A 19,814-nucleotide genomic window follows, 5' to 3' on the forward strand; every position below is an offset into this window, starting at 1 on the left:
TCCGCGAGGGAAGGCGGCTTGCGGGTGATCGCTGGGCTTGGGCGACTGGACCATACTGACGGGCCTTTCGGCTTTCAAGTCATCGGATGAAAGTGGAAAGTTCCCGGAGAGGGAGGCGGAACGAATAACAGGCGAGAAAACCCCTTGTGGGGGACCCTAGAGAAAAGGCAATGACAGGGTTAAACTGCAGGAATCTAAACGCAAAGGGTTCAGGAGGGGGAAATCTCTTTGTGCGACTCACCTTTCCTTCGGCCTCATCTCCAGATGCTCCCTCGCTGTCGCTGTCCGTGACCCGCTCCTTACATTTCAGGTCTATGTCCGTGCAGCCGAATCCGTCATCTGCCGGGGAGGAGACATATTAGGGAAGGAGACAAGACGAGTAATAAGACGTCGGCGAGGGACAGGAACTCACCGATCACGTCGTCGTCCCCTTCTTCCTCGCAGATGACCATCCTCTCCTCGTCGCTGGTCATGTCCTCGCTGGTGGTGCGTGGCGGGCGATAAGGTCCCGGAAGGGTGGGACAGGCGCGGGACGTCGGGCAGACGGAGCTCTCGCTGTGTGTAGGCATTGGGAACGCCGTGGGCTCTGGCCCGCCGAACGTGGCCTTCTGGTTGGAATACGGAGAATGACTTGAGCACATCTGTGAATAATGGCCATTGTTGCAGTATATGACTACACGAATGGACTCAACGGGTGGAAGCAACCATTAACTCATGTGTAACAAAATGTTAATTTACCCATGTTTCTATCAGATATACAGTACAGACCAAAAGTTTGGACACACCTTCTCATTTAAAGATTTTTCTGTATTTTCATGACTATGAAAATTGTACATTCACACTGAAGGCATCAAAACTATGAATTAACACATGTGGAATTATATACTTAACAAAAAAGTGTGAAACAACTGAAAATATGTCTTATATTCTAGGTTCTTCAAAGTAGCCACCTTTTGCTTTGATGACTGCTTTGCACACTCTTGGCATTCTTTTGATGAGCTTCAAGAGGTAGTCACCGGAAATGGTCTTCCAACAATCTTGAAGGAGTTCCCAGAGATGCTTAGCACTTGTTGGCCCTTTTGCCTTCCTCCTGCGGTCCAGCTCACCCCAAACCATCTCGATTGGGTTCAGGTCTGGTGACTGTGGTGGCCAGGTCATCTGGCGTAGCACCCCATCACTCTCCTTCTTGGTCCAATAACCCTTACACAGCCTGGAGGTGTGTTTGGGGTCATTGTCCTGTTGAAAAATAAATGATGGTCCAACTAAACGCAAACCGGATGGAATAGCATGCCGCTGCAAGATGCTGTGGTAGCCATGCTTTTTCAGTATGCCTTCAATTTTGAATAAATCCCCAACAGTGTCACCAGCAAAGCACCCCCACACCATCACACCTCCTCCTCCATGCTTCACGGTGGGAACCAGGCATGTAGAGTCCATCCGTTCACCTTTTCTGCATCGCACAAAGACACAGGGGTTGGAACCAAAGATCTCAAATTTGGACTCATCAGACCAAAGCACAGATTTCCACTGGTCTAATGTCCATTCCTTGTGTTCTTTAGCCCAAACAAGTCTCTTCTGCTTGTTGCCTGTCCTTAGCAGTGGTCTCCTAGCAGCTATTTTACCATGAAGGCCTGCTGCACAAAGTCTCCTCTTAACAGTTGTTGTAGAGATGTGTCTGCTGCTAGAACTCTGTGTGGCATTGACCTGCTCTCTAATCTGAGCTGCTGTTAACCTGCGATTTCTGAGGCTGGTGACTCGGATAAACTTATCCTCAGAAGCAGAGGTGACTCTTGGTCTTCCTTTCCTGGGGTGGTCCTCATGTGAGACAGTTTCTTTGTAGCGTTTGATGGTTTTTGCAACTGCACTTGGGGACACTTTCAAAGTTTTCCCAATTTTTTGCACTGACTGACCTTCATTTCTTAAAGTAATGATGACCACTCGTTTTTCTTTACTTAGCTGCTTTTTTCTTGCCATAATACAAATTCTAACAGTCTATTCAGTAGGACTATCAGCTGTGTATCCACCAGACTTCTGCACAACACAACTGATGGTCCCAACCCCATTTACAAGGCAAGAAATCCCACTTATTAAACCTGACAGGGCACACCTGTGAAGTGAAAACCATTTCCGGTGACTACCTCTTGAAGCTCATCAAGAGAATGCCAAGAGTGTGCAAAGCAGTCATCAAAGCAAAAGGTGGCTACTTTGAAGAACCTAGAATATAAGACATATTTTCAGTTGTTTCACACTTTTTTGTTAAGTATATAATTCCACATGTGGTAATTCATAGTTTTGATGCCTTCAGTGTGAATGTACAATTTTTAAAGTCATGAAAATACAGAAAAATCTTTAAATGAGAAGGTGTGTCCAAACTTTTGGTCTGTACTGTATTTATTTATTTTTTACATTTTTTGGAAAAATCTCCTCCACCCTCTGGCAACTGTTTAATTCCTTCTTACTTCCTCTGTAAAAGACTCATATCCACTGCCAAGTAATGCAAATGGGTTCTGGATAGGATCAGTCTCCTTCCACCTCTGGCAGCTGACTATATACATCCTTCTCACTTCCCCAGTAGAAGTCTCTGACCTACTGCCAAGTAATGCCATGGGCTCTGGACAGAATCAGTCTCCTTCCACCTCTGGAAGCTGATTATATAAATCCTTCTTACTTCCCCTATAGAAGAAGTCTCCGATCTACTGCCGAGTAATTCAACAAGCTCTTCGTAAAATAAGTCTCCTTCCTCTTCTGGCAGCTACAAGATAAATCCTTCCTTCAACCAACTTGCAAGTAAAGCTGTGGGCACTGAGAGGATCAGTCTCCTGCCCCCTCTGGTAAGTGACTATATAAATTCTTTTTACTTCCCCAGTAGAAGTCTTCTCAGATCTCCTGCCAAGTAATGCAACAACTGTAGGATAAAATCAGTCTCCTTTCTCTTCTGGCAGCTACAGTATAAAACCTTCTTTCAACCAATTGCCAAATGCTGTGCACTGAAAGGAACAGTCTACTGCCAAGTAATGCAACAGGCCCTGAATTAAACCAGTCTCCTTCCTCTTCTGGCAGCTGAAAATGAAATCCCTTTTTACACCCTTACGTAAGGAGAATTTTCAACCAACTGCCAAGTAATCCTGGAGGTACAGACAGGATCAGTCTCCTTCCCTCTCTGACAATTGTCCATATAACCCCAACAAAATGTTCTCAATTATGCTGCTATGTAATGCAAATGGGTCTGGACAGGATCAGTCTCCTTTCCCCGCTGGAAGCTGATAACATTTTTAGCTCTATAGCCTGGCTTCTGTAGATGATCTACTCCTTTCCTAACAGGCAGGCAGAAAGCCATTCCTATTGGCCGCCCGGCAGTGATCAGAGGACCATTAGGCAGAGAATTGTCTATGTGACTGAGGATGTGTGACCACCAGGTGGCGCCTTATCCAATACTTAAACCTTATCCAATGTTCTCTGAGTAATGGCCACAAACGCCTGCGCTCCACACAGGTTACTCTTTAACAAGGACAATCAGACCCAGACATTACACCTGCGTCTGGGACCCAGGAGGACAGAGGGCACTAGAGAGTGGGACCTTAATAATCACAGACTAGTAACCTGGGACACTTTCTACCCTGATTTTCTCATCTCCAGCAGTGACGGGCTTATTTACTGTAATAGAGAAGTAGTGAATGTACAGGTGGCCTTTAGCAGAGGTACTGAGGAAGCTTAGATTGTTTCCTTTTAATATTTAACCCAAAAAAAATCTTTAAAAGGGGCGGTCACATGACCCATCATGTTATCTGATATAGTGTAGTACGGAAAAGATTCTGTGTAACCTGTTTTTCCTTATTAAAGCCCTGCGCCTTTAATAAGTAGGAGTCCAGTGGGCGGTTCTACTCAAGTGACTGACAGCTTTTGAATGCACTTTCATACAATGGGGGCTTTCAATCGCCAAGTAGGACCGCCCACTGGACTCCTAAGCTTACAATCAATCAGCAGGGAGTTGAGCAAAAAAAAAAATATATATAATTGCAGGACCATGGTGGCCCAGTCGCTTACGCCACGGACGGGTCACGTCGCTTACACCATGGATGAATCAGCACAGGCGCAGGAATGAGGATATCGCAGGGGACTCGCACAGCTCTGGTTTGGCAGTCTGATGTGGCACCCTTGCCATGGTCCTTCCCACAAATAGGATTGCATATACAACGAGACAGGTTCCCTTTAAGAGCTGGCAGTGGATGTAATACGTTGCGAGTCCTCTTTGAGGTCTCCCCGTTGCTTCCCGTTCTGGTTTCATATACAGTGTATTTATATTATATATATATATATATATATATATATATATATATATATATATATATATATATATATATATATATATATATATATATATATATATGTGACAGGTAAGAGGAACTTTCCACAGAAATCCCCCTGTGCGAGTTCCCCCGAGGTCGGCGGTGTACCTGCTTCAGCTCCTGCAGGGCCTGGCTGTCCTCCCGGTGCTCCATGCTCTGCACGGCGCTGTGGGAGAACGCCCGGGGGCGAGACAGTTGTGTTGCCGCGGTGGAGGTAGTGGGTAGGCGATCTCCAGGTGGCATACTGGATGAAGGAGCCCCGAGCTTGGATTCCAGCATCAGACCGGACGGAGCGATATCGGAGGAAACTTGGAAATGGAGAAAAGAAGATTAACTCAAGTGTTGGGCAGATACACACAGGGGCAGAATGCAGATATGAGGGGTGGTCTCACCTCCTGGGGCGGCCGTGATGCCAGTCTCGGACATGCTTCTCTCCCTCATCTCTTTAGGCACACCCCAGGGACCGGGCATCACCTGTTTCACATCCGAGCTGGACTTCTTTCGGTCTTTGTTGCACCACTTCCAGTCGGGGTGGGCCTTGAAATGTGCTTCTTTCACCTGGTATAGAAGATCCGGGCAATGCTAGTGACTGCGCCAATACCGGGGTGCACCCCACCGCTGTCCTAATTGAGCCCCGACAACAAGCCGATGAGCTATCCTACAGATTGGTCATCAACTGGACAACCCCTTTAAGGTGGAATACCTATTGTGGCGCCGTCACCACCCCTTACAGTAATCGGTTTTACCCCATATCGGTACCTGGAAGGCCAGGTCGTGATACTTCTGCTTCTCCTTGGTGCCCAGCGCGTACCACCACTCGCCCAGGATCTTGCTGACGGTGCGGTTGTCCTGATTCGGGTGGCGCTGGTGCACCAGGGCCCGGTGACGCTTACTGAAGATCATGAAGGCATTCATGGGACGGCGAATGTGATCCTTCTCCCTCTGTGCAAAAAAAGACCATGTATTAAAGGGGGTATCCACACCATACACGTCCGATCAATGGGGAACCCATCACAATAATAGAGAGGTGGGTGCAAGTCCATGACTCCCCCCTTTACCCCCATCAGAATTCTCCTTACCTTGTTAGGGCTTCGCCCATCCTTCTCGGAAGAAGAGTCTCGCTCCTTGGGGAGGGCACTGAGAGACTGGGTCCGGCGCTTCCCAGAATGCACCTGGAGAGGGATCTCCGAGGGACCGATCGTAAAGAACCTGCAAGGTATTAGAGCACAGGTGAAAACTTCTGCAAAGTGCCGAAATCGTGCCGCTGGCCCAGCAGAGCCCACAGTGCCGCCGGCCCAGCAGAGCCCACAGTGCCGCCGGCCCAGCAGGGCCCACAGTGCCGCCGGCCCAGCAGGGCCCACAGTGCCGCCGGCCCAGCAGGGCCCACAGTGCCGCCGGCCCAGCAGGGCCCACAGTGCCGGCACTAATGTTGCTGCAATGTCAGCGCCCTACTCACGGGTCATCGTGGTCGCTCTCCGTCTCGCTGTCCACCCTCCGGTCAGCGGTAGTGACTTGCGTGGTGACCTCTTGGTGCTGGGACTGTCTCGCCGGCTCCTCGTTGGGTAGTTGGGGCGCTGCATCGGTCAGGGTGACTCCGCACCGCTCATCTTCTACGCTCGGCACAGGGACAGTCTCATTGGCCACCGATGCAGATTCGTGGGGCTCTGGAGGACCATAGTAAGATTAACCTTTCATATTATATGCGCCAATGTAGTGGGTGGGTGCGGGATGCAACGTACCTTTGCTTTGGCTGGTGGCCCCGGGGTGATTGACAGGCTGCTGCCCCTCGGTGGGCTGGACGGAAGAGTCCGGTTGGCTCGGGGCCAAAAATGGGACTAAAGAATGCCAGGGAAAGACGGCAACAGAGCGCGGCTCCACATTAGTCCAGACTAGGAGGAAGAAAAAACAAGAATAAGATCTCTAAGTCCAGAAACAATTCCATTCACTGACAGTAAGCAGAGATCTAACCAAGAAATGCAGAACTGTGCAATAATGAGGCTTTATGATGTTCATTACTCCCTCTGAGATTTGGCTGGGTAGTGGGGCCCCTCGTGGCAGTGACCGACCCCTGCAGTATGTAGCAGAGCTGGGCGCACACCCTACATTCAGGAAGGTCTCCTTTTGTTCTGGTTCCTGTTTTCTCAGACTCACTGTGACCTTCCATACAACCTCAGAGCGGCCACAAACACAATACGAGACGACGAGGGAGGAGAGACTGCCTGGGGGGGTGCCACATCCGAGCTGGGGCACTAGATGTATAGCAGCACCCACCATTACATCTCCAGAGGAGTAATGGATAATGGTTCTGACCCTGCCCAGACAAACGGAAGGACCGGCACTGAAAACTCATGAATGAGGAGGCTCTGTCTGAACAGATTCTGCAGAACCTCTTTAAAATTCCCGCGGCAGATGAAATCACAACACCCTTTACTTGCCAAGCGCAACAGACGAGGTAAACTACCCCACTATGCAATAGTGAAAGAAGGAATGGATGGGGGTTAATCAATGCATTGATCAGGCTGGAGCTCACTGCCTGTGCCAACATCCAGTGCCAGGCTGCCCACTCTATACCCCCTCGACTGCCAGCTCTGCCCCCTCGGCTGCCCGCTCAGTCCTCTCCTGCTTTGGATTCACCAATTAATTAAATCATTTACTACCAGGGGTTGGACCAGGGAGCAAAAAAAAATAAATAAATAATGTGTCAGGGAGGTGCGGGGGAGGCCGATGCACTAAGCGGAGTCCTCCCACTCGCTCCCCGCTGCCCCCTACACATCCACACACACACAACCTGACCCAGATCTACAAATGCCAGCACAGAGTGGGCACTGCCCATCACTGGGGGGAGAGGAAAGAGGACACCTGTAGAGCAGGGAACTAACCAAACATGCTGAGGCCGCGGGCATTGGGCGTCTTCTCGGAGAACATGCTGGGCACAGGTCGGTCACGATGCCCTGGGAGCCGTCACTGACATCTCCTGGGTGTCATTGCTCTCACACAGCCTGCAGGTCCGGGCGGCACAACGCAGGAGGACAGGCTATGGGTGACGCCGCTGCGGTGTAGAGTGCCCTCTCCAGGAGCCACGAGGGGCAGCGCAGGGAAACAATAACAAATGTGTGGAAGAGCTGCCAGGGAGGAGGGGCTGCCACCTTCACATGACAGCGCCACACGGCAGCCACCGGGCATTCCCCATCATCTGCTGCTCCAGGTGAGGGGCTGCCGGCACCGTACACAGAACCTCTTCCAGGGAATGTCTCTTTCTGGAGGGCTCTCTCCAACTATATCTCTATCTGGATGTCTCAGCTGTTGGAGGAGGGGTCTCTCTCCTGGTCACTCACAATTGTCAAAGGTATCTCCCTCACTTCCAGGAGGTCTCAGCGGATTGGAGGCTTACTCTCGGTTGTCAGAGGAGTTTCCCTCTGTCTCTCGGTTGTCAGAGATCTTTCTCACTCTCAATTGTCGGAAATTTAACATGACCACCTCCGTAGTAAAAATAAGGACTGAGAGTTATATCAGGAACCACTGAAGAAAAATGTTATTTTCTATTTTTTGGAGAGGTGAAGGGGGAAGCCTCTTTCTGGATGTTTTGGTAGTCAGAGGTCTCCCCCTCTCTCTTGCTGTCTCGGAGCTCCCCTTTCTTTTGTTGTCCGGGGGTCCCCCTCTCTCCCTCAGCTGTCGGAGGCGGGTTCCTCTCCCTCAGCTGTCGGAGGCGGGTTCCTCTCCCTCAGCTGTCGGAGGCGGGTTCCTCTCCCTCAGTTGTCGGGAGGCGGGTTCCTCTCCCTCAGTTGTCGGGAGGCGGGTTCCTCTCCCTCAGTTGTCGGGAGGCGGGTTCCTCTCCCTCAGTTGTCGGGAGGCGGGTTCCTCTCCCTCAGTTGTCGGGAGGCGGGTTCCTCTCCCTCAGTTGTCGGGAGGCGGGTTCCTCTCCCTCAGTTGTCGGGAGGCGGGTTCCTCTCCCTCAGTTGTCGGGAGGCGGGTTCCTCTCCCTCAGTTGTCGGGAGGCGGGTTCCTCTCCCTCAGTTGTCGGGAGGCGGGTTCCTCTCCCTCAGTTGTCGGGAGGCGGGTTCCTCTCCCTCAGTTGTCGGGAGGCGGGTTCCTCTCCCTCAGTTGTCGGGAGGCGGGTTCCTCTCCCTCAGTTGTCGGGAGGCGGGTTCCTCTCCCTCAGTTGTCGGGAGGCGGGTTCCTCTCCCTCAGTTGTCGGGAGGCGGGTTCCTCTCCCTCAGTTGTCGGGAGGCGGGTTCCTCTCCCTCAGTTGTCGGGAGGCGGGTTCCTCTCCCTCAGTTGTCGGGAGGCGGGTTCCTCTCCCTCAGGTGTCGGAGGCGGGTTCCTCTCCCTCAGGTGTCGGAGGCGGGTTCCTCTCCCTCAGGTGTCGGAGGCGGGTTCCTCTCCCTCAGGTGTCGGAGGCGGGCTCCTCTCCCTCAGGTGTCGGAGGCGGGCTCCTCTCCCTCAGGTGTCGGAGGCGGGCTCCTCTCCCTCAGTTGTCGGAGGCGGGTTCCTCTCCCTCAGTTGTCGGAGGCGGGTTCCTCTCCCTCAGGTGTCGGAGGCGGGTTCCTCTCCCTCAGGTGTCGGAGGCGTTTTTCTCCCTCAGGTGTCGGAGGCGGTTTCCTCTCCCTCAGGTGTCGGAGGCGATTTCCACTCCCTCAGGTGTCGGAGGCGATTTCCACTCCCTCAGGTGTCGGAGGCGGTTTCCACTCCCTCAGGTGTCGGAGGCGGTTTCCACTCCCTCAGGTGTCGGAGGCGGTTTCCACTCCCTCAGGTGTCGGAGGCGGTTTCCTCTCCCTCAGGTGTCGGAGGCGGTTTCCTCCCTCAGTTGTTGGAGGGGTTTACTCTCAGTTGTCGGAGTCCCCTCTCCAGCCGGCCTGCGGAGTGATGAGTGCCGCCTGCGTAGCTCGGATGGAGGCTACACACGGGGATCCCCGCTCGGTTTGTTTTGGTGCGGCCGCCCGTCCTCTGCTCCGGGGGCCGGTGTGTCCAGGCCGTGCTCCGCGGCGTCAGCTGCTCGGAGCCCCGCGCTCCCCGCGTCCCTTCCCTCCGGCCTGTAACATTGTATCAGGCACCATTCACTCTCCCCTCTCTGAGAGAAATAGCAGAGGGCGGGGGGAGAGGGAAGCCTGCGCCCCCCCCTACGCATGCCCATTTACCGCTCTGCCCTGTGATTGGCTGCCTCAGCCGTGTCATTCACATGCAAATCAGCTCTCTCACCCGCTCTGCCTGCTCATTGGCTGGCACAGGAATGTCAGTCATATGCAAATGAGAGACTACGTGCTGCCAGAGCGCTGATTGGTCAGGACGCGACTGCCCCTCTCCCCCCTCTAACCTTTACTGGATGGCATGGTAATGAGATGACGTTGCAGAATTGCTGGGTGTGGATTGGTGGCAGCGGGAGGAGGGTGGAGCCTGGCAGGGAAGCGGGTCAGATTGCAGTGCAGTGACTAGGAGGTGACACAGGGCAGAGGGAGGGGTCACTGAACCAATGCTGGGGGGAGGGGAGAAACTGTCCTGCCACAACCTCAGGAGGAGCCTGGGAGACGATCCCGAGGAACAGATCCTGGGTGGAAGGAAGAGCCTAGGAAATAAGATCCTAAAGGAGCAGATCCAAAGTAACAGGATCCGGAGGGTATAGGGGGACAGATCCTGGGGAGGCAGATCCTAGGGAATAGGGTCCTAAAGGAGCAGATCCTAAGGAACAGGATCGGGTGGGGAGGAGAGGATCCGGAGGGTATAGGGGGTTAGATCCTAGTGAATAGGATCCTAAAGGAGCAGATCCTAAGTAACAGGTTCCGGAGGGTATAAGGGGACAGATCCTGGGGAGGTAGATCCTAGGGAATAAGGTCCTAAAGGGGCAGATCCTAAGGAACAGGATCGGGGGGGGGGGGGGGGGGGGTATAGAGGGACAAATCCTAGTGAATAGGATCCTAAAGAAGCAGATCCTAAGGAAGAGGATCTAGAGGGTATATGGGGACAAATCCTTGTGAATAGGATCCTAAAGGAGCAGATCCTAAGGAAGAGGATCTAGAGGGTATAGGGAGACAGATCCTAGTGAATAGGATCCTAAAGGAGCAGATCCTAAGAAAGAGGGTATAGGGGGACAAATCCTTGTGAGTAGGATCCTAGAGGAGCAGATCCAAAGTAAGAGGATCCGGAGGGTATAGGGGGACAGATCCTGGGGAGGCAGATCCTAGGGAATAGGATCCTAAAGGAGCAGATCCTAAGGAACAGGATCCTGGGGTGATAAGGAGGTTGGTACATCCTGGGAAGCAGATCCTAGGGGGACAGATCCCGGGGAACAGATGTTAAGGAACATGCAGTGCCAGCAATATATACAATTACTTGCCATAAGTAAAGCTGACAGTGTGACACTTTAACCCCTCTGCGCCCCCAATTAGTGAGCGCCCAGACTCTGCTGCATATCTGCCCCATGTGCACAAGCACTAACAGCAACGGGGTAACAGACCTCGCAACCATCTCCCAGTAGTGGTGCATGCCGGGGCCGACCGGGCAACACTGCAGACATTTTATGGTCCACTTTATTTTTTTACTGCGACTTACAGGCGGCACCCTAAGTATAACCTGCAGTAATATGGCGGTATAACTGAGAAGATGCCTTCTGTGGGGAAGTTACAAGGGGCTATAGTGTTAGCTGCCAGAAGGGGAAGGAGACAGATTCTTTCCAGAATGCGCTGTAGTAGCAGAAAGGGACTATAGTGTTAGCTGCCAGAGGAGGGAGAGAGAGACCAATTGTGTTCAGAGTCCACTGCATTATATGGCAGTATAGTTAAGAATTTTGTAGGGGTTAGTAAAAAGGGGCTATAGTGTTAGCTGCCAGAGAGGGAAGGAGACTGATACAGATACTGTCCAGAGAGGAAAGAGACAGATTTTGTCCAGAGTCTGCTGGATTATATAGCAGTATAGCTGAGAACATTTATTTAGAGACAGTACGTTGTCAGCTGCCAGAGGTGGAAGGAGATCAATTCAGTCTAAAGTAGGAAAGGGACCAATTCTGTCCAGAGCCTGCTGCGCTACATAGCAGTTTATTCAAGAAGATTCCTTCTAAAGCATGAAAGTTATATATAATCTTCTACCAGAGGGGGAAGAAGACTGTTTGCAGTCTGAGCCCGCTGCATTACATGGCAGTATATTTGAGAAGACCTCTGTAGGGGAATGAGATAAAGGACAATATTGTAAGCTACTAGATGGGGAAGGAGACCGATTCTAGTCAGAGTTCACTGCATTACAGTTGAGAAGACCTCCGTAGGGCAGAGTAAGAAAGGACGGTATTGTCAGTTGCCAGATGGGGAAGGAGACTGATTCTGTACACAACCAGCTGAAGTACATGGCAGTATAGTTGGAAATATTCCTTCTGTAGGTGAAGTAAGAAGGGTTTATATAGTAAGTTACCACAGAAGGAAGGAGTTCAATTCAGTCCAGAGTAGGAAAGGAACCAATTCTCTCCAGTGGGGAAATGGTACCAATTCTGTCCAGAGTATTTTAAAAAAAAAAGGAGCAACTGGTTTCTGTTTGCTACCCTGCCCACCCCTACAAGCCGTGCCTCCGCCGTCAGGAGCACGTTGTAATGACGGTCAGACAGTACGGAGGATGTTTCTTCCTTGTAGGTCAGGACGACATTACGCCCGGCGGAGCTGACAGGATAATTGCGCGGATGACAGACTAATGGCGCTATCACGTTTCCAAACCGCCAGATAGCGGCGTCCATTAGTTGGCCGGATTTTTATTCTCGTGGGGGAAGGGGAGGAGGTGAGGGGCAGAAGGGCACGACCTGATGTCACGTTCCCTGCCAGCCTGCAATCTGTGCAAAAAAAACAAAACTGCACCTATGTGGCGGGCGAGGGCCGGGGGGCCTCCTGCTGAATGCACTGGGCCGCGTGCCTGGAAAACTGACAAATGGGCAGAAAAAAAAAAGAATGGAGAGGGAGGAATGTTTGGGATATTGGACATGTATATAAAAAAAATGCTTAAAAACCGCCTCCTGCTTGCTGTCAGTGAATAGAAAGGTTTTAAAAACTGCCTCCTGCTTACTGTCAGTGAATAGAAAGGTTTTTCGACATGTCGTAAAGACATTGGCAATCTGCTTAAAGGGGCACTCCCACCTTATGAGGCAATGAAATATCACTTTCCGGTCCCGGTGGTCAGCCTTCAACTTGAGTGTCCGATCATCTGACTGCCGCTCTTCAGAAGGTGTGGAACTACAACTCCCAGCATGACTGCATGTAGATTTTGTAATAGACAAATGATGGAGGAACTGCAAACTGGCAGGAGGCCGAGAGGTGAGAGGAAGTGCGCGGCGTAAGAACGCAGCCAGGTCGCCACTTCCCTTAAATTATCAGATGGAAACAAGCTATGACTTTACAAAAATATCAGAATTTTTTTTTATATATATATATATATGTATATGTATGTATGTATAAATTAGTACGTGTCTCCTTTAAATGCTCCTCCCACACATCATGTTCCCACGGTGACCGCAGCACGACGCGATTGGTTGGCCTGAGCTCCCGCAGTTGTACTATCTGTGTAATTGTTTATTTGTGCTGCGGAGAGCGGTGAGTCACACATATGAGGCACATACTCCGAACGAGACGCGGAGGCACAGGCGAAAGAGAGTCCAAGAAAATAAAAAAAAAATTCGGATGCCGTGCCGCAGAAACAGTCAATTAACCCCCCAAAAAATCCAGAGCGAGCGGGATGCCGTGCCGCAGAAACAGTCAATTAACCCCCAAAAAATCCAGAGCGAGCGGGACGCCGTGCCGCAGAAACAGTCAATTAACCCCAAAAAAATCCAGAGCGAGCGGGACGCCGTGCCGCAGAAACAGTCAATTAACCCCAAAAAAAATTCAGAACGAGGGGGGCGCCGTGCCGCAGAAACAGTTAACTAACCCAGAAATTAAAAAAAAGAGAGCAAGCGGGACATTGTGCTGCAGAAACAGTCAGTCAACCAATACAAAATAAAAAATCAAGAGCGAATGGGACGCCGTGCCGTAGATACGGTCAACCAACCAAAAGAGGATCCAGAGCGACTGGGATGCTATGCCGCAGAAAGTCAACTGACCTCCTCCCCCAACCAAAAAAAAAAAAATACACAGTGATCAGGATGTCGTGCTGCAGAAACAGTCAACCAACCAAAAGAGGATCCAAAGCGAGCGAAACATCGTGCAGCTGAAACGGTAAACCAACCAAAAGAAAATCCAGAATGAACAGGATGTCGTGCCGCAGCAACGGTCAACCAACCAAAAGAAGATCCAAAGCAAGCGAGACATCGTGCCGCAGAAACGGTCAGCCAACCAAACGAAGATACAGAACGAGCGAGACATCATGCCACAGAAACGGTCAACCAACCAAAAGAAGATCCGGAACGAGTGAGACATCGTGCCGCAGAAACGGGCAACCAACCAAAAGAAGATCCAGAACAAGCGAGACATCGTGCCACAGAAACGGTCAACGAACCAGAAGAAGATCCAGAGGAAGCGAGACATCGTGCCGCAGCAACGGTCAACCAACCAAAAGAAGATCCAGAGCAAGCGAGACATCGTGCCGAAGAAACGGTCAGCCAACCAAAAGAAGATACAGAACGAGCGAGACATCATGCCGCAGAAACGGTTAACCAACCAAAAGAAGATCCGGAACGAGTGAGACATCGTGCCGCAGAAACAGGCAACCAACCAAAAGAAGATCCAGAGCAAGCGAGACATCGTGCCGCAGAAACGGTCAGCCAACCAAAAGAAGATCCAGAGCAAGCGAGACATCGTGCCGCAGAAACGGGCAACCAACCAAAAGAAGATCCAGAGCAAGCGAGACATCGTGCCGCAGAAACAGTCAACCAACCAAAAGAGGATCCAGAGCGAGACATCGTGCCGCAGAAACTGACAGCCAACCAAAAGAAGATCCAGAATGAACATGATGTCGTGGTGCATAAACGGTCAACCAACCAAAAGAAGATCCAGAGCAAGTGAGACATCGTGCCGCAGAAACGGTCAACCAACCAAAAGAAGATCCAGAACGAGTGAGACATAATGCCGCAGAAACGGGCAACCAACCAAAAGAAGATCCAGAATGTGCGAGACATCGTGCCGCAGAAACGGTCAACCAACCAAATGAACATCCAGAACGTGCGAGACATTGTGCTGCAGAAACGGTCAACCAATCAAAAGAAGATCCAGAACGAGTGAGACATAATGCCGCAGAAACGGTCAACCAACCAAAAGAAGATCCAGAACGTGCGAGACATCGTGCCGCAGAAACGGTCAACCAACCAAAAGAAGATCCAGAACGTGCGAGACATCGTGCCGCAGAAACGGTCAACCAACATAAAGGTCCAGAACGAGTGAGACATCGTGCCGCAGAAACGGTCAACCAACCAAAAGATCCAGAACGAGCGAGACATTGTGCCGCAGAAACTGTCAACCAACCAAAAGAAGATCCAGAAGGAGCGAGACATCGTGCCGCAGAAACGGTCAGCCAACCAAAAGAAGATCCAGAACGAGTGAGACATCATGCCGCAGAAACGGTCAACCAACCAAAAGAAGATCCAGAACGAGTGAGACATTGCGCCGCAGAAACGGGCAACCAACCAAAAGAAGATCCAGAGCAAGCAAGACATCGTGCCGCAGAAACGGTCAACCAACCAAAAGAAGATCCAGAACAAGCGAGACATCGTGCCACAGAAACGGTCAACGAACCAGAAGAAGATCCAGAGGAAGCGAGACATCGTGCCGCAGAAACGGTCAACCAACTAAAAGAAGATCCAGAGCAAGCGAGACGTCGTGCTGCAGAAACGGTCAACCAACCAAAAGAAGATCCAGAACGTGCGAGACATCGTGCCGCAGAAACAGTCAACCAACCAAAAAGGATCCAGAGCGAGCAAGACATCGTGCCGCAGAAACTGTCAGCCAACCAAAAGAAGATCCAGAATGAACAGGATGTCGTGCCGCAGCAACGGTCAACCAACCAAAAGAAGATCCAGAGCAAGCGAGACATCGTGCCACAGAAACGTTCAACCAAAAGAAGATCCAGAACGAGCGAGACATCGTGACGCAGAAACGGTCAACCAATCAAAAGTAGATCCTGAACGAACAGGATGTCGTGCCGCAGCAACGGTCAACCAACCAAAAGAAGATCCAGAGCGAGCGAGACATTGTGCTGCAGAAACAGTCAACCAACCAAAAGAGGATCCAGAGCGAGACATCGTGCCGCAGAAACTGACAGCCAACCAAAAGAAGATCCAGAATGAACATGATGTCGTGGTGCATAAACGGTCAACCAACCAAAAGAAGATCCAGAGCAAGTGAGACATCGTGCCGCAGAAACGGTCAACCAACCAAAAGAAGATCCAGAACGTGCGAGACATCGTGCCGCAGAAACGGTCAACCAACCAAAAGAAGATCCAGAACGAGTGAGACATCGTGCCGCAGAAACGGTCAACCAATCAAAAGAAGATCCAGAACGAGTGAGACATAATGCCGCAGAAACGGGCAACCAACCAAAAGAAGATCCAGAACGTGCGAGACATCGTGCCGCAGAAACGGTCAACCAACCAAAAGAAGATCCAGAACGTGCGAGACATTGTGCTGCAGAAACGGTCAACCAATCAAAAGAAGATCCAGAACGAGTGAGACATAATGCCGCAGAAACGGTCAACCAACCAAAAGAAGATCCAGAACGTGCGAGACATCGTGCCGCAGAAACGGTCAACCAACCAAAAGAAGATCCAGAACGTGCGAGACATCGTGCCGCAGAAACGGTCAACCAACATAAAGGTCCAGAACGAGTGAGACATCGTGCTGCAGAAACGGTCAACCAACCAAAAGATCCAGAACGAGCGAGACATTGTGCCGCAGAAACTGTCAACCAACCAAAAGAAGATCCAGAAGGAGCGAGACATTGTGCCGCAGAAACGGTCAACCAACCAAAAGAAGATCCAGAATGAACATGATGTCATGGTGCAGAAACGGTCAACCAACCAAAAGAAGATCCAGAGCGAGTGGGATGTCGTGCTGAAGGTGCAGTCAATTAATCCTCAAAAAAATCGGAAGCAAGGAGGACGTTATGCCGTAGAAACAGTCAACCAACCAATGAATGAATGAAGGGTCCAGAGAAGGTTTATATGTTTGTGCTGTCACAGATACGGCTGTATTGTATAAGAATCACACCCTCAGCATTTTCCAGATCTCTGCTTCCTGTCAGTGAATGGGAAGCTCCCATGTGTATCTGCTTTCCCAGAGCTTGATTCCGTGTTTTATCTCTGCAGTTAGGTCCCGCGCCATTACCCCTCACGTATTGACCGTTTCTGTAGCTTCCGCCCTGTGAGCGGTAACGATCGGCTCTCGTGTTCTTTATGAGAGGATGACTCCAGGATGAGCTCAGACATCTCATTATTTATACATCGGCTGAGTCACGTGCGCCGCAGTCACCGCTCCGCTCTTAGGAAGTGACTGCTCTCCCTATGAGCAATCGCTGCAAAGATGTGAAACAGAAAAAAAACAGAAGCAGCCAAACTTCCCCCAGAAATCTGACCACAGAGAGCGCATAGGGTCACCAGAAACAAGACGGCACAAGGTGAACTGATCACAAAGTTAAGCGGCCGACGGCGCCACTGATCTCTGCCAGGTCATCCACTCTAGGCTACACCGCTATGTCATGCTCCGCCCCTGCACTAGGCATTACACCAATGAGATCATCCCTGTGTCATGCTCCGCCCCTGCACGAGGCATTACACCAATGAGATCATCCCTGTGTCATGCTCCGCCCCTGCACGAGGCATTACACCAATGAGATCATCCCTGTGTCATGCTCCGCCCCTGCACTAGGCATTACACCAATGAGATCATCCCTGTGTCATGCTCCGCCCCTGCACTAGGCATTACACCAATGAGATCATCCCTGTTTCATTCTCAGCCCCTGCACTAGGCATTACACCAATGAGATCGTCCCTGTGTCATGCTCGGCCCCTGCACTGGGTATTACACCAATGAGATCATCCCTGTGTCATGCTCCGCCCCTGCACTATGCATTACACCAATGAGATCATCCCTGTTTCATTCTCCGCCCCTGCACTAGGCATTACACCAATGAGATAATCCCTGAGTCATGCTCCGCCCCTGAACTAGGCATTATACCAATGAGATCATCCCTGTGTCATACTCCGCCCCTGCACTAGGCATTACACCAATGAGATAATCCCTGTGTCATGCTCCGCTCCTGCACTAGGCATTACACCAATGAGATAATCCCTGTCATGCTCCGCCCCTGCACTAGGCATTACACCAATGAGATCATCCCTGTCATGCTCCGCCCCTGCACTAGGCATTACACCAATGAGATCATCCCTGTTTCATTCTCAGCCCCTGCACTAGGCATTACACCAATGAGATCGTCCCTGTGTCATGCTCGGCCCCTGCACTGGGTATTACACCAATGAGATCATCCCTGTGTCATGCTCCGCCCCTGCACTATGCATTACACCAATGAGATCATCCCTGTGTCATGCTCCGCCCCTGAACTAGGCATTATACCAATGAGATCATCCCTGTGTCATGCTCCGCCCCTGCACTAGGCATTACACCAATGAGATAATCCCTGTGTCATGCTCCGCTCCTGCACTAGGCATTACACCAATGATATCATCTTTATGTCATGCCCCGCCCCTGCACTAGGCATTAGACCAATGAGATCATCTTTATGTCATGCTCCGCCCCTGCACTAGGCATTACACCAATGAGATCATCCCAGTTTCATTCTCAGCCCCTGCACTAGGCATTACACCAATGAGATCATCCCTGTGTCATGCTCCGCCCCTGTACTAGGCATTACACCAATGAGATCCCTGTTTCATTCTCAGCCCCTGCACTAGGCATTACACCAATGAGATCATCCCTGTGTCATGCTCCGCCCCTGTACTAGGCATTAAACCAATGATATCATCCCTGTCATGCTCCGCTCCTACAATAGGCATTACACCAATGAGATAATCCCTGTGTCATGCTCCGCCTCTGCACTAGGCATTACACCAAGGAGATCATCCCTGTTTCACTCTCCGCCCCTGCACTAGGCATTACATCAATGAGATCATCCTTGTGTCATGCTCCGCCCCTGCACTAGGCATTACACCAATGAGATCATCCCTGTGTCATGCTCCGCCCCTGCACTAGGCATTACACCAATGAGATCATCCCTGTGTCATGCTCCGCCCCTGCACTAGGCATTACACCAATAAGATCATCCCCGTGTCATGCTCCGCCCCTACACTAGGCATTGCACCAATGAGATCATCCGTGTCATGCTCCGCCCCTGCACTAGGCATTACACCAAGGAGATCATCCCTGTTTCACTCTCCGCCCCTGCACTAGGCATTACATCAATGAGATCATCCTTGTGTCATGCTCCGCCCCTGCACTAGGCATTACACCAATGAGATCATCCCTGTGTCATGCTCCGCCCCTGCACTAGGCATTACACCAATAAGATCATCCCCGTGTCATGCTCCGCCCCTACACTAGGCATTGCACCAATGAGATCATCCGTGTCATGCTCTGCCCCTGCACTAGGCATTACACCAAGGAGATCATCCCTGTTTCACTCTCCGCCCCTGCACTAGGCATTACATCAATGAGATCATCCTTGTGTCATGCTCCGCCCCTGCACTAGGCATTACACCAATGAGATCATCCCTGTGTCATGCTCCGCCCCTGCACTAGGCATTACACCAATGAGATCATCCCTGTGTCATGCTCCGCCCCTGCACTAGGCATTACACCAATAAGATCATCCCCGTGTCATGCTCCGCCCCTACACTAGGCATTGCACCAATGAGATCATCCGTGTCATGCTCCGCCCCTGCACTAGGCATTACACCAATGAGATCCCTGTGTCATGCTCCACCCCTGCACTAGGCATTACACCAATGAGATCATCCCTGAGTCATGCTCCGCCCCTGCACTAGGCATTACAGCAATGAGATCATCCCTGTTTTATGCTCTGCCCCTGTAGTAGGCATTGCACCAATGAGATCATCCCTGTGTCATGGCCCCGCCCTGCGCTAGGCATTACACCAATGAGATCATCCCTGTGTCATGCTCCGCCCCTGAACTAGGCATTATACCAATGAGATAATCCCTGTGTCATGCTCCGCCCCTGCACTAGGCATTACACCAATGAGATCATCCCTGTGTCATGCTCCGCCCCTGCACTAGGCATTACACCAATGACATCATCCCTGTTTTATGCTCTGCCCCTGTAGTAGGCATTGCACCAATGAGATCATCCCTGTGTCATGGCCCCGCCCTGCGCTAGGCATTACACCAATGAGATCATCCCTGTGTCATGCTCTGCCCCTGTAGTAGGCATTGCACCAATGAGATCATCCCTGTGTCATGCTCCGCCCCTGCACTAGGCATTGCACCAATGATATAGCCCCTGTCATGCTCCGCCCCTGCACTAGGCATTACACCAATGAGATCATCT

The 19,814-nt window shown here is 51.1% G+C and overlaps 1 protein-coding gene across 7 annotated transcripts in view; it reads right to left on the bottom strand.

The window, feature by feature from the left end:
- CIC (capicua transcriptional repressor) overlaps window positions 1-19,814 on the bottom strand; it is a 98,711-nt gene that overhangs the window by 19,814 nt on the left and 59,083 nt on the right. For 6 of the 7 annotated variants that reach the window (XM_073655866.1, XM_073655863.1, XM_073655864.1 and 3 more), the window contains 9 exons: window positions 6,086-6,235; window positions 5,803-6,010; window positions 5,426-5,555; window positions 5,106-5,288; window positions 4,739-4,904; window positions 4,455-4,654; window positions 413-641; window positions 242-339; window positions 1-156 (listed from right to left, as the gene is read on the bottom strand). The exon at window positions 1-156 is cut by the window's left edge and continues 994 nt beyond it. In XM_073655866.1, the coding sequence (XP_073511967.1) occupies window positions 1-156; window positions 242-339; window positions 413-641; window positions 4,455-4,654; window positions 4,739-4,904; window positions 5,106-5,288; window positions 5,426-5,555; window positions 5,803-6,010; window positions 6,086-6,235 (1,520 nt within the window). The remainder of the gene's footprint in view (window positions 157-241; window positions 340-412; window positions 642-4,454; window positions 4,655-4,738; window positions 4,905-5,105; window positions 5,289-5,425; window positions 5,556-5,802; window positions 6,011-6,085; window positions 6,236-19,814) is intronic. The other variant, XM_073655865.1, reaches the window with a different exon arrangement.

The sequence above is a fragment of the Phyllobates terribilis genome, unplaced genomic scaffold, assembly GCF_046119375.1.
Source record: "Phyllobates terribilis strain yellow unplaced genomic scaffold, ASM4611937v1 Scaffold_12__6_contigs__length_324123572, whole genome shotgun sequence".
NCBI classification, from domain to species: domain Eukaryota; kingdom Metazoa; phylum Chordata; class Amphibia; order Anura; family Dendrobatidae; genus Phyllobates; species Phyllobates terribilis.